This window comes from Lagopus muta, chromosome Z (assembly GCF_023343835.1).
Source record: "Lagopus muta isolate bLagMut1 chromosome Z, bLagMut1 primary, whole genome shotgun sequence".
Lineage (NCBI taxonomy): Eukaryota > Metazoa > Chordata > Aves > Galliformes > Phasianidae > Lagopus > Lagopus muta.
Genome location: NC_064472.1, coordinates 22,946,311 through 22,972,634, shown reverse-complemented (window position 1 = coordinate 22,972,634; position 26,324 = coordinate 22,946,311). Strand labels below are relative to the sequence as shown.

Below are 26,324 nucleotides of genomic sequence, written 5' to 3'. Positions count from 1 at the left end.
GAATTCTGCTTGGATGAAAAGAAATGAAACACATGGCTATGCAACTACACAGGTTGTCTGGGATTGTGTACAGCACTGCATGCAATGCCTGTTCTAGCCCTGCTGTCCTCTTCAGTGAATGAAGCTGTTAAGCAGATTGCGCTGTCACAATGGCTAAGGCTCACATGTAAAAGACTAGAAAACATGTGCTTCTTAGTATCACCAGAAAAGCAGTTGTCTTGAAAGGGTTACTACTGAGCTGTAACTAATATTAAGACATACATTATGAATATCAAGACATACATTATGAATATATTGTTCCAAATTGTTCCAAATTCTAACAGTCAGCAGTTTACCTTGTCCATAAAGAAAAAAAACACAAACAAAGAAAAACAAACACAAGAACAAATCCTTACACAAGGTGGGGGGAGAAGGTAGGGAGGGGGAAGCCAAAAACCTGACAATCTGCATTAAAAAATACTACCAAAACTCCAACAAATGTCTAAAATTTTAATCTTGGAACAATGGCCCTTTTACAAAGAGATTTTAAAGACTGAGTGTACATATTCACAACAGCAACAGAATAAGGCATATTCTCCATATCCATGTTCATAAATAAAAGACACTGAAAAGCACTGTGACCTGATCTCATTTAAACCTGTCAAGCAGTAAAGACTTCAAGCATTTTATTTACTTTTATATATACTAGATTGTGAGTTTATTCACAATTACCACGAATATGTGCTAAACTCATTTCAAAATCACTGAAACAAATATTCTAATACAAGCAAAAGCTTAAACCTTAAAGTGCTCATTAAATACCCAACATTTTAGTTGTAATTAGGACATGTTGAAGATTACTACATTCCTTAAACAGAATTTGAAAGAACATTATATACACAATCTACAGTCATCAGTATAAATAGTAAATAATTTAAATTTGTATCTCAAATGTGACTAATAGCAAAGGGATTCTAAGAGACCCTGATTCTGCCAGAAAAAAAATAGAAATCAGAAGAATCATCCCGTACAGTCACAAGAATTATGTATCCCCAGTGCTGCCATTTTGGTCAATCCTTGTGACTAATTCTGATTACATCAATCCTGAAGCACCTACCACTACATTACCAACACGGCATCACAGCAGCCTTCTTGTGACAGAATTGACTGGGACAATTGAACAGGAAACGTTGCTACTAAGAAGTGTAATGAGACCCAAGTTCCTTAATTATACAGAATAGCTATGTACTACAACGCATTACAGTTTGCAGAGACAAAAGAACTCTGAACTATACTGTCAAACAATAAAATTTAGATGTCCTGTATTATCATTTTTCAATGAACAACAGCGTTTAGAAAACAAGTTAGAGGTATCTGTGATAAATGCAAAAGCCTAAACTGGCTGTTTTACAAAGTCTAACTGGTTCAATTCAATCCAGATCCACAGTATATTTACTAGACAAGTCACTTATCCTAATAAGAGCAAATCAAACCTCTCTACCTCACCACCAATCCTATGCAATTTTGACTTACAGTTTTCTGGTCTATAGTATTATCCTGTACACAGGAGAAGCCAGTTTCACACAGAACTAATATGAGTTCACTGGAACAGGTTGCCCAAGAAGGTTGTGGATGCCTCATCCCTGGAGCATTCAAGACCAGGCTGGATGTGGCTCTGAGCAGCTTGGTTTGGTGGCTGGAGACCATGCATATAGCAGGGAGTTGAAACTAGATGATCTTTGTGGTCCTTTTCAACCCAGGCCATTCTATGATTCCATGAGTTATCCGTAAAATGTTCAACTCTCTGCCACTGTATTCTTCATGGCACACAAGCTTCTCAACATTTTCTGTTAAAGTACAGCTCAACAAGCTTTCAAAAATGCAAACACCCTTAAAACACAAGAGTGTTTATGAATGTGAACACTCACATACTGACAATCAAGAGTATATAACTTCCTGTCATTTTTTTTCACTTCTCACCTGCAAAGATGGGTAACACTTCATTCTCTTTCAGTATTCTCACCAATTCTACAACTAGACTTCGTAACTTTTGGAAAGATACAACAGTATACCCACTAACATACAACAATGTGATTACAGTAAATCAAAAGCCATAAACTAAAACAACAGTGAAACTTCTATAAATGCACTGGAATTCTGTAAAAATTGCATTTTAACTTTTGGTCAACATTCCTGCTAATGTTAACTCTGCTGTACAAAATCACGTTAATGTCTGCAGGAATAAGCCCCTTGTGCAATACTTGAGTTTTAGCTTAGTGTACAGTAAGCCTGAACTACTAGTTTTCTTAAAAATAACAGACAGGACATTGTAAAGCCATGTTTCATCCATACTTAACCCATTTCTAGACTCTTCCCTTGTAAAACCACATTCATGAGAAAAATTGCTGTGATATTCAGAAGAATTGAAGGCAAGCAAGTGTGCGTGTGCAACAAAAGCTGTCAAGGTGACAAACGATTCAGTGGACTGCTTTCTTCTCCACCTGCAGCAAGCTTGAGTGTTGTTATCTTCCGAGGGGGGTGCTGAGGACTCTTACGAAGGTTGTCATCCATCTGCAGAGAAATAATGAGAGCCGGATCTGGCAAACAGTAGAATGTAAGTTACATGATTAGTCTACTTGTCAGAACTCCTATCAAGAATTCTGGTTTATTGTTTTGTGGGTTTTTTGTGGTTTTTTTTTTTTAAACCTTACTTTCTTTTAGCCTTTCTTATTTTACCTAAAACAACATATTGGCTCCTTTCTTCTCCCAAAAATCTGATTTAAGTGTTCTATTCATTCCATGAGTATGTGACAAATTAAACATAAAGCAAACGGCTACACTTCTGCTCTGCTCAATTCATTTCTTCAAGATTACCAAGGAAAGCAACACTGCTACCTTCTTCTAAGAGGTTGCAGTTTCAATTTTGTACAGTAGCCAAACACTACTATAAAGCAGATCAAAAGTCAAATTGCTAACATAAGTGGGTATTTTTGCATGCTCAGCATCTTACAGGAAGAAAATTTTTTCAACTTTGAAATGATTTGGAGATGCTAGATGAACTTAGATCAGCTAAGATTTCAAAAACTTTTTAATATAGAGATTATAGTATGATCTTTTCAAGTACAGGTTAAAATTATTCTCTGAATAGAAACATTTTACATTTTTCATAGGATAGCAATCTAATACCCTGTATGTACTGCAGTATCGAAAAAAGAAAAGATTTACTACTACAGAACAAGCAGAATCACAGAAGACAGCATAGGAGAAATCTCCAAAGGTTGTCTAGTCCATCCTACTTCCTCGCAGTAGGATCAGCTTTGCCTAAACCATTGCTGATAAATATCTACTTAGCCTATTTTTTAAAACTTTCACAGCTGCCTTTCAATACCTCAAAGAGATACAATCAATACCAAATGGAGCAGAAGCAGGACAAAACTGATGATCCATCTGATACACTGATCTTTTTTAGAAAATGCATTCTGTCCTTCCAGTAAGAGTTTTCTTGCATCAGTAAACTAATTCTTCATAATTATTTTTAACATAAGTTGCATAGCTCTTACAGGTGCTGGAGCACAGCCTTGAAAACACAGGAATAAAAGGCAGACACAGGAGCAGGAGAAGGAAGATGTATGTTAGTGACTGCAAGAAATCAGCTGGGAGCAGAGGAGACTTGGGTACCGATCTCAGTAAGACTAATTTCAAAGTTTTGCTTCTAAGTTTTCTTGCTGAGGTCTTGCAAGACCATTTCTAATTCTGATAAAAACATTTGCATTCCCCCTCGAGTGGTAGATAAGCCTGTGGAAAGTCAACCTTCTACTGTTTGTATGTGCACTTGCAAGGGCATCGTTGATTGTAGTAAAAATACATGTAAGACTTCATCAATTAATTTCTTTCAAAATAGCTAATTTTCTTCCCTCATTTCTATACAAAAATACCTCACTAGAAAAGAAACAAAATAAAATGTTAATTGCACAGTTGCAGTTGTAACAGTATTTGTGAACAAACAGCCACAAAGTAGCAGGATAATAAAGAGACTGAAGCAAAAGTAACCTTTTCAATCAAGTTGGATTCCTTATTTACAAGCTGTGTGAGTTTCTGCAGATTAGCATCTGCTGTATCCTGTCCAGATGGAGAATGGCCTAGAGAGTGAAGGCAGAAAGATGAAGACTGAAAAGGTATTTACAAAAGCTTTTACATTCTTAAAAAGAAAGAAACAAACAAATATTGGAAGAAAAGTTCATGCACTGTTTTTATCCTTAGATGAATTTAAGTGGAAAAGCCATTTTGTCATAGAAACAGAAACAATAAGCATGAGCCATAGAACAGATACAAGCAGATTTTGCCAAGGCATGACAAGCTTTAAATCTGAGAATTAAACCTTGCCTTTAATTTTCAATCCTTTCTGCACAACCACGGAAGCTTATCTACATCATTTCCCCACAGAACCTCCAGCACAAATTTATAAAATCTTATTATGCTTTAGTTCAAATGTGGAAACCACCACTACTATTTCAAACAGATTATACATGAAAAAAAGTGAAAAAGAGACATAACTTACCTGTAACCGTTAACTTGAAATAGCAGGTTAAAATATCATCACAGAAGCGACACAGGTTGGTAAGCTGTTTCAAATGCTCTTGTAATTGTACTCTAGGGAAGCACACTTTATAAACTGGTGCAAGGAAACCAAACACGAAGGCATCCAAGGTAGTAGGTCTGAAAAGAATGGCAAAACAGAGCAAAGCCCAAGCATGACTGAGGTAAGACATCAAGACCTCCATGAACGTAACCAGTTTCTGTGTATATCAGACAAAATTTAACACAGAATCTTCTAAGATTTTCAGGCACTGTTTTTATCAGATATAAAAAGACACTTTGAAGAGGCTATCTATTGATTTCAGCACCTCTGAATTAGAGATGTGCTGGTAAACTGGAACAGTTGTTTTAGCATTAAAATACAATCATGTATCATGCACACTGGTAAGCAATCCAGTCTAGAATACATTTCTGGCATTACAAAAGCCAAGCAGACAAGATGCATGCCAGTGGAGCAGGACCCTTTCACATGAAGAAGTCTAACTTCACTGGCAAAGGGTACAGATTGTCCTTCTTGGGTGCTATCTTGGCAATATATATGCTTGCTGTTCTATGCCCACAAGAAAGACCAGCCTTCTCAGACATATGCCATCTTTCCAAGGAGCTAGTGGTAACACCTCAGGCTTCAGGTATTTTTTCTACAAGCAATCACAGGAGGTGACATTCACTGGCTAGAGAATGATTTTCCAACAGAAACCTAACTCATTAAGCATCCTACATGAGTTGATACAGGCAGGGTCTGCCACCCTATGGAAAGATGCAATATAAAAGACACTCTGGACTGAGATCGCTAAAAAGCAGGGTGTGAATCATAAAACTGTACAGCATCTTCTAACATTCTAGCAGATTAAAAAAAAACAAGTGCTAAGCATTCACAGAATCACATGGCATCTGTTTATTAAAAATAACAACAACAAACACCAACGTTAAAAACTAAGAAAGCACACTCACGTATTTCCAAAGAAAAACGGAGATGTTCCCAGTCTCTTCGACAGGAGATTTAGGCACTCCTTGGCATCCCTGTATATCTGATGAGACACAGAACTATTTAAGAGCCCTAGCTGAAGCAAACAGTAGTACACACACTATCATACACCATTATCACAGTGCGCTAGCTTATTTCATGACAGCACCAACTTACAAATTCTTTACTACACAACATGTACCTGTGCTTCCACTTCAGTGAGACTGTAGAGAGGAGGGCCTCCTCTGGTCAGCAAGATCCTATTGAGTGCTTCCCTGGACATCTTTCCAGGCAGATACAAACTGAGTGGGAAGGGAATCCTTGAGGCAAACCACGGTTTTGTTACACTGCAGTAATTTTCAGCCTCGACCCAAAAAGTGTGCAGCTATATCAACACAAGGAAGAGCATGACTGAAATTTGAGTAAAAACATTAGACTTCTCTTAAAAGTATAATGTGTAAGATTTGCCACAGGAGAAAAGGGAATTATCGTACTTTAAAGCACTTAGCTCTGCAAGGATTATATTAATCCTTTGAGTTTACACAGAGCTACCTTCAACCTAAATAAAAAGATAATGCTTATATACACATGCACAACATTGCATAGTCATGCATACACATGCATGTATACACACATACATAACTGCACAAAGAAACTGTATTACAACATAAGATTTGAATGTGTAGGATCAGGTTTGAAATTTTTGGAATTTTCTTTTGAAATTTTACATACAATCTAGAATGAAAATATGCTAGGAAATTATGAATTTGAAAGCCTTGCAGGACAACTGAAGAGGCTACTTGGTTAAAGTACCTTTTCCTGTATAAATTCAAGTCAAAGGTATTCATCAGATCAAGTGCTTGCAGGTTTTTTTTATAACTATAATGTACTGACACTAAATTGGTAAGGGTGTGTAGCCATGTGTTATTTACTGAACCAAAAAATGAACTAGTGGTGGGTATTTTAAAAGTTCCCACTTAACAGCTCAAAAGGCTTTTGGAGCTGTGCAGCCCACATCAGCCATACAACATGTTATTCCAAGCCTTTTCAAAAAGCATCATGAAACAAAGAACTGCCAGAATAAGCTGTTTGCAGGATACTGTTCCCAAAAAGCATCTAAGAAAAAACACATTCAAAGATGCCATTTTAAAAGTCTTTCTTAAGTTCATTATTATTACTTCACACCTCCCACATGCTTTTTTCTTTTTCGAAGTTGCTAGGCAGTCTTTTCAAAATTGGACTAAAAACGCAAATACTTTCAAGCCAGGACTACGGCTGACAAACTTCTCTGTCTCTCACACTGGGCACCCCTTGCAATACTCATAAAATTCTAGCCATTATAAAGAATTCACTAGTATTTACCAGGGCAGGAAGCAGTTTCTCTTCAAGTAGTGCAATATAAGCCAGTGTATCAGCTCCTTGTTTCGCAGACAATTCATAATCAGCATTGTATCTCTGTGAATTTAAAATTAAAATGAAACAACAAGCAAGAAAACAGTCACCAACCACCTCATACTATAAATAGTGTTACATGGAACTTTCAGCTTCTGACTCAAAGAGGGAATCCTTTCAAGGAACACAGAAAGGGCTGGAATTTCACAAATTTAGAAATGGCAAAAATTGGTGTTGATTTACCTTATTTTTAGGTATCTTAAAAGCATGCCTATTACTGGTATACTTTGGAGTTAAATAGGGTGCTCTTTTTCCATCAATATGGAATCTTTGGTATTCAAATGGATAGGAAACTGCAGAATTTTAAAAACAGTGTCTTCAATCTCAACCCAAATGCTCAGTTTTCTATTTTTCTCCAGAGAAAGATTTAAAGTTTCACTAAGATGCCTTTCATCAGACAGTTTTCTTAACTAGACAGGAACAGAATTTCTAATGTAAACACAGAAGAGTGGGCTGAAAGACCATCTTAGAAATTAAAATGATGATGCCATGCTTTATTAGACATCTTTATACTTGTGAAACGAAGCAGCACTATAGCTTTATTCTTTTTAATAAAACATTGAGAGATCTACAAAAGGCAAGCAAGATTTGATTACACAATAGCATGATTGCATCTAGAAATGCCTGCAGCTGTTTTTATGCTACAGGCTACAGAAAAACTACATAAATTAAAAACAACACCATGTGTTATACTTCAGAGGAAAAGAAGGTGAAAAAAAAATGAGTACACCAGGAGATGATTACCCACTTAAACAGTTAAAATTACACTTCCCTAACTGTGATCTCCTTGGTCTGCAAAGCTGCAATGATGTTATAGTGTTATAATTAACAGCATGATGAAACTCAGTAAGAAACTGCTCAGTTGAGGCTAGCCTGTTGTCCTTTTTCAATGAAGAATTTTCCTGTGCCTGTTTTTAAATTTTTCATAACAACCAAACTTCTAAGCAGCAATCTGTGATCCACCATTTTTCAATTCTCACGTGTGTACAAAATACTGAAAAGCAGTTAAGTCAGAACTGGTTTCCAGGTTTTAAGAAACCTACATCAGTCTGTGTGGAGAATGCAAAAATTCACTACAAGGAAGAAGAAACCAATCTTCTGAGAGCAACATACCTGCTTTCTTAAGAAGTTTAGTATTTTTGCTGGCTGAGAAATAACAATGTCTTCTGATATAAGGACTGGTACGTCTGCTAGAAAGAATAAATAATACAGTCAACAGAATTTATACGTAGCAATTCTAATTTAACTGGAAGGTGATCAATCACTTCATCTGTTTTCCTTTCCTCACTGCATTCTCTGACCTTCCCAACACATGTGTATCAAGTAAGCTATATGTAGTTGATTTCCACCAAGATCATACACATATTTGGCCTTTGCTAATAATACATAAAAAAGAGCCCAGACTGAAACCAATGTCATCTACTAGGTATCTGATATTTTGAGATCTGGACTTTAACAGGAATATCCGCTAGGCCTTTTTCTTTCTATTTTTTCCTTGCCCTTCCTAAACCACTTTTACAGCCTGCAAATACTGATTAAGCTACCAGTGCCTAAAGAAGGCCTATTCCAGAATGAAAGAATTTTCTTCTCCCAGAAGCATATTAGTCTGCTTTTACTCATTAGATTGTAGAATTAAAGACTGTAGACTGTACATCTCTTTAACAGAGGCTGCCTTATAGCATGTTTACAAGGTACCTGCCACAGTGAGCCTAACAGGACTATTAAGCTAAATACTGCTGAAATATCAATTATAAAATACTTTGATTTTTTTTTTCTGGTAGGGATTTTAATTATCTTGCCCATGAAGAAAGCTACAAAAATTATGGAGAAGTAAGCTAAACTAGTTCTTGGTAGTTCTGCTAACAGAAAGCAATACACCAAAGAATAAGAGTGAAAGGTGCAATAACAGGTGGACACAGTAGTGCCTAAAGACGTGATAAGTTTTAGTGACAAACTACTTCACCTTGCAGTGACGTTACTTGTCTGGAATACACAAACACAATGACTTAAACACTGAGCAAACAGATAAGCAGTATGAATAAAGATTCAATGTAAAGAAATCCTCTGACATCATCTCTGACAACCCACTTGGCACCTACCTTGTCAGCCAGCTTTCCTGATTCAAGCTCTGTGACTTAGGACAGTACCAAATATCCCACCTGATACAAGTTACACTCTTTCAGGCTCACATTCTACATCCACCCACAGAAGCTTCTTAAATCATGTGTAATTAAAGAATGCTACTTCCATTATGCAAGTCTAGTAACTACTGTATAAATATTTCCAAGCAATTGCCTTCAATGTATCATCCCTTCAGACTGCCTGACAAAACAGGTGTGTGATTTTGCACTGCCACTTTGTTGACTCTCCTCTGCATCACCCATACACATTTTACTAAGGTGCCCTTTAAGGCATTCTTTATATCTTCTGTTACTTGTCGCTTGCAAAATCATCACACTTTAATCTGTAAAGATGCTTAATGTAATGGAAGCAGGTAAACCGCACAGGGACGGACAGAGCGTGAACACAAAACCAAAGGAAATGAAGAAAAATACACTTTGGGATTAGAACCCACACTTCTAAAGTGACGAGGATTAAAATAATAGAAATGCAAATAAGGTACCTTTTGGAGTGCTCCAGGAATTATTTATAGTATTCACTGTCAGAGGAGCTCCAGCAAATTTAGCATAAGCCTGCAACAGATTGCAGAAAATAATCGAGTTAGCACATAATAAGTGTAAGACAGCAATTCAAAAAAGCAGGCCTGAGCATTCCGATTAGCTGCGCTGGGTTAAATAATTATTTAAAAGTTCACCAACACTATGCGTATCTGCCAGGTTTCTGATGCAGGATCAGGCTCCTATTTTTGAGGGTTCTGGTCAGAGCTCATTGCAGCGACGTGCAATAACCAATAAGGTCAAAACTTATTTCAATGTTCCGGGCTGCTCGGTAACGCCTGTCCCTTGCCAGGCGGCTCCCCATGGGCACGCGCGGGCCCCGCTCAGCCCCACCGCATCCCGGGCCCCGCTCGGCCCCACCGCATCCCGGGTCCCGCCGCCCCGCGAGCCGCCGCCATGCCCTGCGCCCGGTGCAGGCCGCGCCCGGCTTCAGGGCGCCCCTCGGTGGCGGCACCGCCTTCGCGGCGCGAGTAGCCCAGCACAGCCGCCCGGGCGCGGGGCAGCCCTCGGCACCGCGCTTCCCTCCCTGCCGCCCTCCTCCCGGGGCAGGTGGTGGCTTCCGCCGTTACCATGACGGTCAGAGACTCCGGATGGAGAGACGGCAGCCCCCAGTCACCTCCCCAGCAGCTCAGCTCCATGGGAGCCGCCATCTTATCCGCCGGCAGCGCGGGCCCGGGGAGCGCGCCGCTGCTGCCTTAGCATGGCGGCGCTCGAGCGCCCCCGGCAGCGCCGCCGGGAGGGAAAAGCGGCTGGAGCTCCTCGGGGACCGCTGGCCGTCCCTGGCTTAGAGGCTTCTCTCCTCACGCGCCGTTCCCGGGCCTGGTTGCCCGAGGCCATCACCCTGCCCGCCGTGAAAAATTTACTGCTTGGAATGACTGCGTGGTTGAACCCCGGCTCTGCGGGGCTGGTTGTGTTGCCCGAAGTCACGGCTTTCCACAGGAGCGAAAATGACGACTTTTGAGCAGCCGTCAGCAATTTGCCTTCAAAAATATGCACATCTGATTGTGTGATACCGTTTTTGACCAAGTAATTATGAGCTCGTGCAGTGTGTGTTTTTACTGAGGATGTCTTAAGATACCAGTCTGCTATTCAGGTCTACAGCACACAAAGATGAGGAGAGCAAGGGCTCCCAAGGTTTCTTCCTCCCTGCATCATCAAATCTGTGGTTTCAGATCTGGATGAAAGTTGTGTCACAAACAACCATTTCTGTATGGAGGATAAACCAGCTTAGCACTCTCCTTATGACAGACTGCAAGAAGGCTTAGACCTTCCTTGCTCTGCCTTGGGCTCAGTTCATCTCTGTGCCATTATGATGCCCAGAGCAAAGATGGAAAAGGCAATAAACATCTTCCCTACCTCATCCAGAGGCTTTCCATGAGGTTTTCCTCTCGGTTGCCTGAGTGGAATTTCTGTATCAATGAAATGTAAATATGTGCTCAGAGAATAGATGTATGCCTTGACTTGAAAAAATGGAGCTTCAGTTTGTGACTTCTGAAAAGGCAAAACTTGCTCTGAAATCTGTGTTTGAAACCTTACATTCTTTCTACACACCCTTGCAATGAAAATGTGGCAGGATCAAACTCCTAAATGTTGACAGAAGTACAGAAGGATGTGGTTTAGAGCTGTACTTCACTGAGATTTCACTTGCATTAAGGCTTCTCTCGTTTCACTTCTCATTAAGGGTTTTACATGCACCTCGGTTTTTAATCATCCATAAAACTCCATAAAAACTGTGAGTCTCCTCATGGATATTAGGAACAAAATATGAAACCTAAATTAAGCAGCAGGGATTCCTTCCTAACTCCTTGGTCACATTACTTGGAATCTGCACAGGCCATGAAGACTTCTGCAAAGCAAAATCTATCAAATTGGCATCTACTCTGTATTTTCTACATCTACATCTACATTGGTTTACATAAAATAAGCAGAACAAATATTTTAGCAGTTGGAGTTTACTTGCATATCTTCTATTAAAAAAAGTTAATCTTGCGTTCCTGTGAAAAAGAAATTCCTTACAGAAGTTTCCTGAAGGTTTCTTGAAAACATAATGCCTAATAACCACTTTCTGATTTGTATTCAAGGTACCAATCTTCAGTAAGTTAAGCTGGAGTTTGTACGTCAGAGAAAACACAAGAGTGAAAAAGAAATGGCTATTATTCTGTTGTTGTTATTGAACATGATGGTTACAAGGTCAAATAGTCCCATCCAGACAGCAGATAAACACTATGCTTTGTAAAAATCCCTTTAAGAAGGTTTTGCTTGAGCACAAAGTCTCTTCCAGTCTGTAGCATACTCCAATAATAAAAATGAAAACTTGAAAAATTGCAGTAGCATTTGTGCATACTGGCTAACTTAAACATTATCATAAACTTCTGCTTATGTATTTTGTGAACTTGTTCTGTTTCATTTTATTGTGCTCTTTTTCCCAAATTTTGCTCTAACATGCATGGTGAATAAGCACAACGAATGAGCAGGCAGAGGAACAACAGAATTTGGCACTCAAACGTCAAATAGCAAGGAGAATAAAATGCCATGAACGAGATCTTCCTCACACTGAGTTGATTAGTACCAGTCCGCAAGACTTCACTGTAAGTAACTTAGAAGTGAAAAACAAGTCAAAATGGTTTATTAAATAGTTTATAAAAAGGAACTTTCTGAGAAAATATTTCTTACATTTTGATAAACTCAAAGAAATTACATACGTGGATGCAAATAATTGTCAGCATTCCTCCAGATAGGCAAACACAAAACTTTTCCATCTAATGAGATTTTCTTTTTTATCTGCAGTAGTAACTGAATACTTTACATGAAGCTGTGATGATTTTGCAGATCTTCACGATGTTTTTGTGTTAGGCACTTAAACCTAATATCATGGCTGGAAAAAACTACACTATACAGTTCATTCATGAAAGAGAAGCAGCATTATATAAGCAAAATATAATGTAGCAATCTAACTGCAACTTAAGAAGATTGGAGGTGGCTGGATACACTGCATAGAGGGTAGGGTTAAACACATTGATATACGAGATTTCTTTTGAGCCTGAAGGCTCAGAGCAGACTCATTTGCTTTCTGAACTTGAACCACAGAGATAAGGAGCGAAGGTGGATCCACACCGAGACTTGGTTGGCAGTTTATGGCTAAGAAATCATATGTGCACAACAAATCTAAAATACAGTCTTAGAGAAGCTAAAAAAGCTTAAAACAAAAAACTAATTGCTTTCTGAGGATCTCTATCAAAAAAGTATCTTAAAGTCAAAGTGTAAGGGGTGTTACACACAGGTGTAACAGGTGCACAGGTGTAACCTGTTAAGGCTTCTCTACTTAAAGGGAAATCTTGACTACAATCCACTACCAAGTAGGTGAGCTAGAGGGGCTATAGATTGCTTGTTATTTATGTGGCAAGATGGTTGAGTGATAGTCATAATTTGTTCTTTGGTTCACACTCAGTTGGCCTTCAGCTGTTGAACCAAGTCTCTGCTATCAGTTATTTTAGCCTCCCAAATTTGAGACAGATTTGTAGTTGTTAATCTGTCTTAACAAGAGCATTATTAGTACTGTTGCTCCTGTCCTCCTGTGTGTGAGACCAGGCCCAGGAGGAATCTGGTGAACAAGAAGGGGAGGCGGGCATACTGTCATGCCTATGTTGTCAAAGAATGCTCTTTGGTGACAAAAGAGTTTCTCCTTCATGCTAACTGATTATAGAGCAGTATCAGTACTGCTGTACATCCAGGCATTAGCCTCTGCTAATAACCTGCTGTCACCGTTATTCTTAGGGACAGGTTCTGGGCTGAAACTTAAACTCCTAGGATACCTGTGGCTTTGGTTTTCTTTTTCTTTGTTTCACATCTTTGCTTCCTGCTATCTTCCTCTCAGCCTCACCTTTCTAACTGGTTTGTAGTGCTCTAAACCCACTGCTCTGTTTTCCTTTCTCTGTGGTGCAGCACTCTGCCAGCCCATTGGTATCACTGTGCTGCTTTCTCACTTTCACCACATGAGCAGGGGTGGTGGGAGTGAAAGTGAGGCATTTTGTGTTGTGTAGAAACACACATGGAAGTGTAGCACAGTGAGGAAGAACACTGTGCTGGGATACACTCAATATAAAGGAAGCACTCTGCAGCCTCCAAATAGGCAAAGAAAGATGTGCAACTGAAGGACTGGGTCAACACACATACAGACAAGTATGGGTGTTCTGTGGTATGGAGGATGTACCGTGTGGGAGAGTATTTCAAGAGCAAGCAACTACAGGCCATCAGAAGGTATTTGGGAATCCCATTGCAGCCACGTTGGAGATGAGACCATGCCTGCACCCTGCGCAGCCACAGGCTGTTCTAGCCCACCCTCCCTTTCACTGTATGCTGGCAGCCTCAGCCTTACAGCATGTTGTGTCTTGCCCTGCACACAGGTGGTCCTCCTCATTAGTTGTATGCCATGCCTGATGTGCTGAACATTAATCAACACCACTTTGCTCATTTAACATAAATTTTTCCTGCTATTGTTGCTCCTGTTTTTATGATGTAAATGGTATCAGACATCTCCAGCTATTCCAGCTGTGCACTGGGCTGCAAGCTGGCAGGGGAGCAGCCACAGCTCCCTGAACTGCTTCTGATGTGGCAGAGGTTTGTCTGTGGGCTGGGGCGAGTGGAGAGACACAGGATGAGGAGGGGAGGGCAGCAGGTTGGGAGCCTGTTGCATGCTGCAAGCCCCTGGTGGGAGAAGCACCCAGCAGTCAGCGGGTCTCTGGTAAGCAACGTGCAGAGGGGCACTGCTTTGGGGGTGGCTTCCAAAGGACACAGAGCAGACTGGCAGCACAACCTCAGAGGGTTCACTTGTTTGTGTCTTTCTTCCTCAGTGTCAGCAGAGCTGAAACTGGGACCTTCTAGGACAGAAAATTGAATAATTAAATCTTGGGAATACATCAAGTACTGAAAATGCACGTAGTTGAGAGCTAAAGTGCTGGGGTTTTGTTGTTATTGTTATTGTTGTTTGTTTTTAACTGAACTTTATTTCAAGTCCTGAGGCCTAGGGGTTTGTTAACACAAGCAACCTTTTCTAGTAACCCCAGGTCTGTTGGTTTGAGCTCTCCCAATATCCCTGAACTCTAAGAGAAATGGCAGATGCCAGACTCCATGTTCCTCACATAAGGCTTCTAGAAACAGAAGTCTTACAAGGAGTGGCTGAGGGAACCAGACTGCTCAGCCTCAAGAAGAGGAGGCTCAGGGGTAACTTTACTGCACTCTACAATGACCGAAGAGAGTTGGGGTGAGGTGGGCATTGTCCTCCCAGGTGACAGTGATTGAGCAAGAGGGAATGACTTCAAGGTACATCAGGAGGGGTTCAGATTGGATATTAGAGAAAACTTCTTAGAAAGAATGGTTAGCTATTGGAACAGGCTGCCCAAAAAGGTGGTGAAGGTCAAGAAACGTGTGGATGTGGCACTGAGGGACATGATTCAGGGGGCATGGTGGGAGCGGGTCAGCAGGTGGACTAGATTATCTGAGGCATCTTTTCCAACTTTAACGATTCCACGATTCAGTGAAACCTGGTTTGCTCTGCACTGCAGTCCGCACGACAGCTTTCAACGGCATTCATTAGCTACAAAAAACCGGTGCAGCTAAATTCGAAGAAAGACCACGTCCCCGCACGGCAGCCACCTGTGCCACCTCAGACAGCTGCGCCCTGCCCCGGCTCAGCCCCCACCAGCCCCCGGGCCAATGGCCTGCCGCCGGCCCCGTCCCTCCCCGGACGCGGAGCAGCCCCCGTTAAACGCGGGCCCGGAGCAGAGCGGAGTGGCGCGCCGTCTTCTCGCGCTGCCCGGCCCGCGGCCGCCATGGGGTGCGAGCGCGGCGCCGCCCTGCTGCTGCTGCCCCTTGCCCTGCAGCTCTGCCCGGGCCGTGCTGCGCCGCCCGCGCCTCGAGGTAAGGGCCCTGCGCCGCCCCTCTCCGCTTTAGCGAGCTTTCCTGTTTTTCCATCATTTTTCATAGAGGTGGTGGCGGGTTTGGGATGGGGCTGCCCTGAGCAGAAAAGTCGGGGCGGCTGCCCGCAGCGGGAGGAGCGGAGCGGGCAGCGCTGCCCTGCCGCCTCCGGCCCCGCTTTGCCCCCTCGGGGTCGCGGCTTCGCTGATCCCTCAGCCGAATTCTTTGCCCGCTAACGTCGTCGGAAAGCAGCCTGGTTCTGTGGGGACCGTGAACATCCGAAGTGTGCTTTGCACTGCAAGATGCACTCTCATAAGTGAGAGGTAAAGTGCTGAGCTATAGAAACTCGTCGAGAATACTCCACTGCGTGAAGTAGGACTCGAGTAGGAAAAAAGGTTGCTTCTGTACGGCAACGTTATGGACGCAGTGAGCCAGCACCTGCTTTGTTTCAGAGCACCGCTCGGCAGCTGCGTGTAGCTCTAACACTCGTGCTGCTCTGGGAGGTGTAAAGCTGCTGCGCTGCTTCTCGGGTGACTTAAGCTTCCACTGTCCTGCGGAATGGTGTTTGACGTTTTAATCAGTTGTTCTTTGGCATGTGAAGAAGGTCTACAAGAGAAGTTAATTTAGTTGTGTTTTCTTTGTTAAAGTCCTTCTTGATTGAAAGTATTTCTGAGAATAGTGTTGTTTAAGAAAAAAGGCAGAAAAAAGTTCAACAAAAGGTAGACTTCTAGCTTAGTGGAGGCAGCAGCCAGGGAAGGACCCCGCTCACGTCCTCTGATATTCCTGCACTTCAAAATCAGAAGTCTGGGCTTCACTCCCAGTGACCAGAGTGTCATCAACCATCTTGTGAAGCGTCGAGCAGTAGTGCTGTTTTCATATATATGGCTATGGATATTTGTGACTGGTGAGGAACCTTGGAAGGGTTCTGAAAGCTGGTGTACTGTGTCAGCAGAAATAAGGAGGAAATCTTTTGTCTTGTGCACTCTTCTCTCTTCTGTAATTGATTTAATTCTCACCCCTCCTTAAGGCTTTCTGTTATATATTTTAGTTCCTACCTTGAGTATTGAAGTTTTAGGACCTATCTACAAGGAGTGGATTGCTGCTATTTATCATACGCCTTCTTCATGGGAGGTTGAGCAGGTCCCTTCAAACAGCAAAAGAACGAATCAGGGAAAGAAGAAGGGAGAAGACTTCTGGGCTATGCTGCAAGTAGGCTCATTTCAGCTTGGTGGGAATGCACGCATGCACTTGTGCTTACAGGCATGCCCAAGTCTTCCCTCCTAGTGCACTTATTGAAACCAGATGCTTTTGTGCCTTCCAGCTTTGGCAGTCCTGTCCTATTAGTTTGTTTTCAAGTCTCTCTTTTCTAGGAGTGGAATGAAAATATGTGATTCTCCTTAAAAATGAAATCTGAAATCCTTGTAGATCTTTCTTGTTTGAGTGGGACATGAAAGAAGTTGTCTCTGTAAGGTCTAAGAGTACCTGCCAGCTCTCCTAAGGATGGAGAATCAATTTTCACAGCATCACTGATTTTCTGTGCACTTCTGCTGACACATATGTAGTTGACATGACGGGATGGATTCTGACACATGCATTTGTGAAAGTACTTCAAGAGAGAGTTCAGTAGTGCGCTGCTGAAGGATTGTGGAATGCAAATATTAAACAAACCAATTTGAGTATTCACTTATTGGATCTCTTTAAATTTGTATTTATAATTTTTCCATCAGGTTTGTATTTATAATTTTTCCATCAGGTTAGGCAGAAATTTTGTCATAGTTAATAGTTGTTTTAGCAATAGTGTGGCGTTTGATATGAAGTCAGCAAGCAGACCTAGGACTGGAAAAAAACATGGTTTTTCACTGTAAGAGACCTCAGTACTGTATTCCAGTGATCCAGTTGTATTTTAAGAATAGTTATTACCTCCAAATATTGTTGTATAGATCCATGAGTTACATTTCATTTTTTTGCTTGACCAGATGCTTTGCTTTGTGTAGATCAAAACTGATAAAATACTCAGCCTTTTGCCATTGCTGGTTTCAGTGGCAGCAGTGGTTGTCCTAAGATGCTTGTAAGTCTGAACTGTGAAAGAAAGGGAATTTGACAAGTTAATCTCAGATGTTTGTTGACAACAGCATTACAAATACATGCAAGTCAAGTGCCTCATTGTTTCTGCATATTGTAATCGAAGTCGCCAGCAGAGCCACAAGGGTTGGAGTCAGTAAGGCTTTAGATGTGAGCTATGATCTAGATTTCATTGTTTTTTGAGAGGTGAAGGGAAAGGCATCTCTTTCTTTGGAAATGACATCAGTGTCCAAATGAGTGGATGCTTCAGGACGATCAGTGGAAATAGCATGAGCCTAGGCTGTCATTTGAGTGAACAGGCTTTACTACGTGGCTGTGGGTAGGACCATGTATTGTGTGTGATTGTGCTATGGTTGCTCTTGAGTCTCCTTCATCTAGTGGTGTATGGAAACACTGTCACGTAAGGATGGCCTTGTCTGTGGAGTGATAGTGGTGTGCAATGGCTATATATGCCTATATATTTAAATAATGCTTGTGTGTAGTCGTTTATTAGTCTTCCCTGAAAGGCTGTAATATATATACTGCTCTGACAGCAGTAGGCTCCAATGGGAGATCACTAGGTTTCTTAGTAGAATAGTTTGAATTTGCAGACATCATGGATTTAGAAACATTGAGGAGAAACTAGCTTGTTGTTTTAGGGCCATTAAGAGGGCTGGCATACTTAGTAGTATAGTATTTAAACCATTTGCTGCTGCACCATGCAAAAATTAAAAAGAAAAATTGGAAATAGATTTCACTCTGCCTTAGGTTTTTTTTACTTTTTGTCAGACCTGTCTTCGTTATCTGTGCCAGAGGGGAAAATGGGTTTTATTTATATAATATATCATCTGAGATGTCAGTGAAGTGAGAAGGAGGTTATGAATATCATATTACTTACTTGGTTCTTTGGCACTTAAATTGATGCCCTGCAAATGCCATCAAAATAATTCCTAGGATAAGCAAACCAGAAATCTCTCTGAAAATTTTGATGCTGGATTTTAATTTATGAAAGAGGGAATGGTTGGAAAAGCTTTCATATTGGAGTGTATCTCAAAAGATAAAAAAAACTTAAGAGATCTACCAGAAAGTATTTGAGAACATCATTTTGAAGACTAAATATTTCTGTTTTAATAAACTATCATAGAATAGAATTGCATAATGGCTTTGGTTGGAAAGGACTTTAAAGATCATCCAGTTCCAAACCTCTGCTGTGAGCAGTGTTGCCACCCACCAGCCCAGGCTGCCCAGGGCCCCCATCGAGTCTGAATACCTCCAAGGATGGGGCATCCACAGCTACTGTGGGTAGCCTGTGCCAGGGCCTCACCACCCTCTGAATGAAAAAAAAATTCCAAACGTTTAATCTAAATCTCCCTCTTTTACTTTAAAACCGTTCTACTTTGACCTGTGGCTGTCAGAATAGTCTTGCTCTCTGTCTTGTTTGGAATCTCCCTTTATGTACTGAAGGCTTCAGTGAGATCTCCTTGAAGCCTTCTCCAACATTTCAATAGTGGATGAACTGGCTTCACAGTACATTGTTCTCGGCTCATTGTATTTAAACTACTGTTGAAACTGTTTTGTTTTTCAGTTATTGATCTTCTTTCGTATGCCAACAAGAGAGAGGTAACAAGCTTCCTGCAACAAGCACTTGGGGATCCTATGCTGAATGAAGTGTTCTTGCTTTCAGCATTCAAACTGCAACCAAAGAGCACAGCCACCGTATTTGGCCTATATTCACCAGTTGATGACAAGCAGTATTTTGAGTTTACAGTAATGGGACGGATGAACAAAGGTGAGTTGTTTGTGTTAAGTAGGGGAAAACTAGGACTGGGTCCATTCTTATTGGTATGTCACAGAAGAACTTGGAAAATGATGTGATTAACCTTTATGCTTGGGTCATTCTTTGTTGCACGTCCACCTTGCAAGATAAGAATGCTGGCAACATCCTCCAGCTCTGCTGCTTTGTCCAGCTCACTGGGTGCTGCGCTCTCCTGGCCAGGGAAGCAGACTCCACAGTCAGCTGGTATCACAGAGCTGGGAAGAGGGGTGGGGAAAAAATATCAGAAAAGGGAATCAATTTGTTTTTCTTTCTTTTCTTCTTCCCCTGAAGGGGTAATCACTGGTTCTTATTACTGAGGAATGTGAGGGACACACGCACATGCTACCTCATGCATATGAAAGGCTCGCTCTTGTTAACCCCTGGAGGTTAAATGTGACTATGCAGGACAAACATTCCTAGCATTTACAGGACTTTTTGGTTAATTTGCTCTTAATTTATTGAAATTGGTTCATTAGAAATCAGAGTAAAAACTGGGGCACATTTTTAGAAACAGAGAGACCATGTCCATATTTATAAAACGTATCGCAATGTTGCTGTACAGTGAAAAATTACCAAGTGATGTAAGTTATTGTTGCTCTATTGACTCTGCCACTGCTTTTTGCTGTTCCTATTGTAGTCAGAAAGCTGTCTAAGCCTAGCTATGAGAAACTCTACTGAAAAATTTAAGTTTAGATGTAGGAAAACTATTCTATATGCTGAATAAAAGCACAGCTTTTATTTGGAAAATGCAGTGAAGTGGGTTAAAACAATGACGTTTTTTGTTGTGTCTTACAAAATCCTTCTGAGGTCAGAGAATAAGGCTTTTTCTGCTATGTGTCTGTAGAGAGTGCGTGAGGTATTACAGTTGCATCAGTAACTGTAGTACAGTTCCTTATTACTTAATTGCTAAATAAGTGATGTATCATGCATACTTTCTCTGTCCCTCCCATTCACACATGCGCACACAATTATGCCTGTAAATGTTATCTAGAAATACTAATGCATATATTCATGTGTGTAAATAATTTTGATCTCATCACACTCTTGATTTGCAAGAATATCCACATTCCTGGCAGTTCCTGATGTACTTTAACTAACAGACTTGGTGTGGTTTCTTTTAGTTTTGTCCTCAGTATGCTAGTGTTGTATTTGAGAAGTGCCTGTGACAGGCTTGTGATATACAGATGAGCAACGCACAGAAATTTGTACTGTTGGTGACTCGTGCCGTGTTTACCTTCGGTAGTTCCAGGAGTCTTGTAACCTATGTGTGGTGAAGGGGTGATGGATCAAAGAGAGGCAAGTCTGTTTCACAGAGGTGTCCTCACTTCCTTGTTATTTTAGCGCACCGAGTTTGAGATGTATGGCCCTGAGTAGTTAACAGTGTTTCACAGTGATTTCACATGCAATTTCTCTGGTAGTATCTGGGGTAGCGTTTGGTATCCCCTGTGGCTACTTCATACAGTCAATGAAAACACTTCTGGGAGATCATCGAGCAAGTTGAAAATACGGAGTGTGGGAGCTGTTTCTGATCTTTTCAAGGCTGGAGATCATCACTTCAGTGGTGAACCAAGACTGGTGTCTTATCAAAGTGTAACTTCTAAATATACTGAGGGTACATGTGTGCACCTCTGCATGGTAAAGTCTCATCTGAGTAGCCCAAACCAAGCTTTTATCTACCTTTTACAGTGCCATGTTTATTTGTGAGCTGCATTCCTCATGGTTTGCTGATGTTTTATTTTTGTTGTGGTAAACTTGATAGTAAATATAATATGGAGTGTTTCTTAAAGCGTGCATTTAATGTGAGATTTTTTCTTTTCCATTTGATTTGCAAAGTCCATATTGAAGTCTTACCTGGCTTCGAGATTGACGTATCCACGTAGTGTGCCACTGAGAGGGAGATTTTGCCATTGTATCCATTGAGTTTATGTTAATGGTTCAGCTCTGTCACCTTTTTGTAGTCTTATTGATGCACAGTGGATTGTTACATGCATGAGTTAAGGAATTGCTGGTCAATTTAACTCGTTTTGTCTAGTGTATTTTTGGAGTCAAATTGCAAATAGAGTCCCTGGGTTGCTTATCATTTTTGAACAGATCCTTTCTGGAATAAACATTAGTAAATGCATAAAACTGATTTAAAATTTAACTAGTCAGTGAAGTGATCCCTATTTACTGTCAGGATTAGTAGTTCCATCAAATGTTTCTTAAACAGTGCAGATGAGATGCTTACTCGCAGGAATGTCAGTGTAAGATGACATAGCAGTAAAAATTTATTCAGGGTCTTGGATGGGTTAAATTGTACAGAGGCTGTGATCCAGTAAAATCTCCATTCAGAGCCTACTCTAGTTTACCAGATGGGTATTTGGCTTTGGCTATGGAAGGAATACTTTATCCTTCATCCAAGCCAGACTGCTTCTTGTCTTGAAACTATTCTGGCAGGGTCTGTTCAGAGCCCTGCTGCCATCTCCTCCTCCTTTCTCTAACTTAATGCTGCATTTGGTCACTCTGAATACAAGTCCTAGATCCAAAGACCCTGCTATTTTATGATGCAGCATGCATAATATTTACGTAAGTAAAATGCTTGCAGCATACTCTTATCTTGCCAGATCTTTGAGCTGGCCAGCAAATTTTAGCAAGTTACTGATGACCTCATGCACCTTTGCGGAAATCTCAGCACTGGCAGCATTTTGACATAGACAACAGTGAAAACATTCCTGATATTGATCACAGCTGCTGAGGCTTTAGTGCTAGTGTAGACTTAAAAGACAGAGATGTACTCTGCACTATTCATGCTGGTATAAAACTGGGTTATTTTAATTGCTAGACTAAGCAATTAGAAAAATTCTGAGGAATCTTTGAGTTACTAGGTATATGCCTGCTGCAGGCAGAGATATCACAGTGTCAGAGAGCATATTAGTACTGGAAAGTTGATAGGAAAATTTGTTAGCTGAATAGAGTGAATTCAGTGTTAGACCACAGCCTCTCTGAAGTTGATAATAGCATTTTTGCTCCCCTGTCTCCCTAATTTTTAATTGTCCTCATTTCAATTAGGTATTCCTTGTAGGTGAAAGTATGTGTAAGCTCTTGTTTGCAGTAGTGGCAACTCTGTGTGACTTGAGACAGATGCTGAGAAGAGCTAGTGCTTTGCTGCGTAGGCACCTAGGGTCTGTGTCTTGACTCCTTAGAATTGTAGAATTGGTCAGGTTGGAAAAGACCTTAAAGATCATCAAGTCCAACCACATCCTAACCATACTATCCTAACTCTAACAGCCCTCCACTAAATCATGTCCCTGAGCACCACATCCAAATGGTTTTTAAACACATCCAGGGATGGTAACTCAATCCATCTCCCTGGGGAGCCTATTCCAGTGCTTAACAACCCTTTCTGTAAAGAAGTTTTTTCCTGGTATCCAACCAAAACTTACACTGGTCCAGCTTAAGGCCATTTCCCCTCATCCTCTCACCTGTCACCGGTGAGAAGAGAACATCTCTGCTTTCACTGTGATCTCTTTTCAGGTGTTTGAAGAGAGCAATAAGGTTTCCCCTCAGCCTCTTCTTCACCAGACTGAACAGCCCCAATTGCTTCAGTCTCTCCTCATAGGACATATTCTCCAAGCCCTTCAACAGCCTTGTAGCCCTTCCTTGGACCTACTCCAGCACCTCAATGTCTTTTCTGTACTGAGGTGCCCAAAACTGAACACAGTACTTGAGGTGAGGCCTCACCAGTGCTGAGTACAGGGGCAGGATTACTTCCTAGTCCTGCTCACCACACCATTCCTGATACAAGCCAGGATGCCACTGGCCTCCCTGGCCACCTGGGCACACTGCTGGCTCATACTCAGCTGACTTTCCATCAGTACACCAAGGTCCTTTTCCATGAGGCAGCCTTCCAGCCACTTTCCAAGGCTGTAGGGTTGCCTGAGATTGTTGTGACCAAAATGCAAGACCTGAAACTCTGAAATGCAGATTACGTACTCAGAATTATACTTTCTTCCATTGCTTTAATGTTGCATTTGGATACAAGGTCAGATGGCTTTGCTGAGTGCAATAAACATCACTGAAGTTGATTTTCTAGCTGTACGTTTCTGCTACAGGATGTTTCTGGGTCTATGAGATGCATACATGCAACAGCATTGATAGCAACCTGTCAGCTACACCTGTTACCTTTATCACCATTTTTCTAGAATGTTATGTAGTCTAAGGTGATGTGTTTTATTGTTTCAGCCTATAAAAAAAGCCTAGAGAAAGCAGTGGAAAACATTCTGTACTACCTTACAAACCAGGAGCTGCACAGGAGTTCTGATGCTTCTGTTCTAAAAGTCAGCGTCCCATTTATTCTTAGCATTTATTTCTGCATTTATCAAAGCTGGCATGAGTGAAAAATACCAGAGCCATTACAGATTTCCACAGAATTTTGTTTGATCAATCATAGATTATTTGTCACCCTCTGATAGTCATTCTCTGTATTTTGTGCCAGTGATGCTTCGCTATCTGAAGAATGATGGGAAGTTGAACTCAGTGATTTTTAGCAACGTACACCTGGCTGATGGGAAACCCCACGCTGTCATCTTATGGCTGAGTGGCCTACAGCAGGAATTCTGTACAATAGAGTTGTATCTGGACTGTCTGCAAGTAGGTGCTCTTCAGGATCTGCCAAAAGCATTTTCAACTCTATTGGAGAGATCAGCAGCAGTAGAGTTACGCGCCTTCCTGAAGAAACCAGAGGTGAGCAGGAATTCTGGGAGGAGGCTGAGCACTTAGAAGGACCGGTAGAGATCCTCTGGATTACTGAATGCAGACTTTTGAAATAAATTTAAGTACAAGATTCTTAGGGAACAGCTGAAATCTCAGCTTCCCTGAACCCAGTAATCTGCTATTCATTTTAAATGTAATTTTTAACTTATTAATAAAATCACAGTTTCTGTCACTTTTGATGTGAAGTACTTCTTGGGGACTGAACTTCTTATAAGTTCTTGGCCGATACAACAGATGCAGCCTTTCATGACCATTTTAAAAGAGCTCTTGGTTTATGCATGTGCTTTTTCTTTTAATGGTGATCCACATGGACTGAGAAGACAAAGGAAGAGGCAACTCAAGTGGTGGTAGATGAATGTCAAAAATTCATCTGTTTGACTACAGTTAGAGCTTTTCTGCCTCTCTCTCCCAATCAGGGATTGTCATAGCCTTCTATCATTTCTGTATCAGTAGTCCAAGCTAAACAGTATCTCCCACAACCATCTTCCATCATCCCTAATGTGAAATGTGCATTAGAAGGTGAAAATGCATTCTGCCCCCAGGCTACACCCTTGCTTTGTTTCATTGCAGACTTGAACATTGGGAATCACTAAGGTGCCGGCTTTCCTGATTTGAATGTAAAATTGTTTGAGACAGGAAAGGTTTATTTGGATTCAGTTCAACAAAATAATTTTCTATACTGAAGATGTAAAAATAAACTAAAAAGTCTGAACCTCCTGGTATGTCAGATCACGTGAATTGCAATAGTAGGGAGGAAAAATAAATAAATAAAACCACAACTATATGAAAATCTGTGAGGCAGAAGTTTGAGATTTCATTACAGTTCAAATGGTGATGGATGGTCTTGAAGGGACAGCATAGGAGCCCTGCACGCCAAGGAAACGGAGATCTCCATGAAAAAATTAATCTTTCTCTGATATTTCATGTTACTTCCACCATTGTAGCCAAATCGTGAGCTCTCCGTTTTTCTTCTCACTTCAGGATACACTGGATGAGCTGAAGCTAGTAACTGGAGGAACACTTGCCCAAGCAGGAAACCTGCAAGACTGTTTTCTTCAACAGATTGAATCTGCTCCTCAGTACACTGGTAAGGCCAGCAACCAGTTCATTCAGATACTAGTGCAGAAAAACTGTGGTGGTGAATAGTAAAAATGTGAATAAGCTCTATAGAGAAGTAATGATAATTATTTCACTCAGTTGCATCCACAATAATATCCTGTGAATATTTTATAAATATCTCAGTTTGGAGAGAAAACAAACAAATTACCGCGATAATTGCGTTAACACAAATTAGTGATAATGCAAAGTGCTGTTAATCTGTGAGAGGAGGCTGTCTGATTAAGTGGCTTTTCAGCATAACTTCATAAGACCATACTTCTCTTATTGTGGTCTGTTTGTGTCAGGTTTAGTTGGCCACCTGAATGTCCTGGGCATGGTAAGGATGAGGGATGAGGAGGAGCACAGGAGGCTTCAGGGTGTGCTGGTGGAGCAGTTACAATGCCTGTGCATCTGTTTGGGAAGAAACAATGCAAGCCAGCCATTATAGTTCTGCCACGAGCTCTCTGGCACTTTTGTTCATCTGCTGGGCTGGGAATTGGATGCAGGATGAATTCCTTGTCTTCCTGTGCTATGTATTGTGAAGCCTGAGCTGGGAACGGGGAGAAAAGAAAGGGGGCAGAGGCTGTTGGGATTCCTGCAAGGATGCACTCTGGCAGGATGCAGTCCCATGTGACAGGCAAGCGTGATATCTCAGTGCAGCGAACATGGGCTGGACTGCCCTGTCTGAACATTCTAGTCCCTTAATCTTTCTCACTGAAAGGTAACTGAACTTCACACTATACTTATGTAAATATGTGACTAGGGGGAGAAGGGGGGGGAGGGAGGGGAAGTGAGTTTGAGGCTTGAAATAGGATTCATGAAAAACTCATTTTCTCATCCTTCCCTGTCCTCTGTCCTAACCCTGTGGCATTGCTGCTTTAGGTTAGAATAGATTTGATGTCACTGGGAGACTAGATGCACAGTTTGTGTCAGAGCATCCTGCCTATCTTATGTGCATGGAGGAATTGGTGCTTTGCAGTTGGAATGAAATCTTTTTTGGCTTGTAGCTAAATAA

General features: G+C 41.1%; 2 protein-coding genes across 8 annotated transcripts in view; one reads left to right on the top strand and one right to left on the bottom strand.

Annotated features, from left to right (window-relative positions):
- Positions 1–476: 476 nt before the first annotated feature.
- MTX3 (metaxin 3) lies at positions 477–10,375 on the bottom strand. Of its 5 annotated transcripts, none has more exons than XM_048931882.1 (9): positions 10,239–10,375; positions 9,615–9,684; positions 8,105–8,181; positions 6,902–6,994; positions 5,742–5,924; positions 5,527–5,603; positions 4,538–4,695; positions 4,030–4,118; positions 477–2,576 (listed from the first exon to the last, which is right to left on the bottom strand). In XM_048931882.1, the coding sequence occupies exons 1-9, from the start codon at positions 10,317–10,319 to the stop codon at positions 2,502–2,504; spliced, it is 903 nt and encodes a 300-aa protein (XP_048787839.1). In that variant the 5' UTR covers positions 10,320–10,375; the 3' UTR covers positions 477–2,501. The 5 variants fall into 5 exon arrangements, with proteins under 5 accessions (XP_048787839.1, XP_048787837.1, XP_048787838.1 ...); XM_048931880.1 differs by having other exon boundaries at positions 477–2,550; XM_048931881.1 differs by having other exon boundaries at positions 477–2,550; positions 8,105–8,178.
- A 2,668-nt stretch (positions 10,376–13,043) lies between these two features.
- Positions 13,044–26,324, top strand: part of THBS4 (thrombospondin 4) — a 40,500-nt gene continuing 27,219 nt past the window's right edge. Inside the window, exons 1-4 of one of the 3 annotated variants that reach the window (XM_048931835.1) lie at positions 13,044–13,926; positions 19,229–19,432; positions 23,934–24,181; positions 25,193–25,298. In XM_048931835.1, coding sequence (XP_048787792.1) covers positions 13,851–13,926; positions 19,229–19,432; positions 23,934–24,181; positions 25,193–25,298 — 634 coding nt within the window. In that variant the 5' untranslated portion in view covers positions 13,044–13,850. Of the gene's footprint in view, positions 13,927–15,445; positions 15,586–15,886; positions 15,906–19,228; positions 19,433–23,933; positions 24,182–25,192; positions 25,299–26,324 lie in introns of those variants that run through there. The other 2 variants (XM_048931834.1, XM_048931836.1) reach the window with 2 other exon arrangements.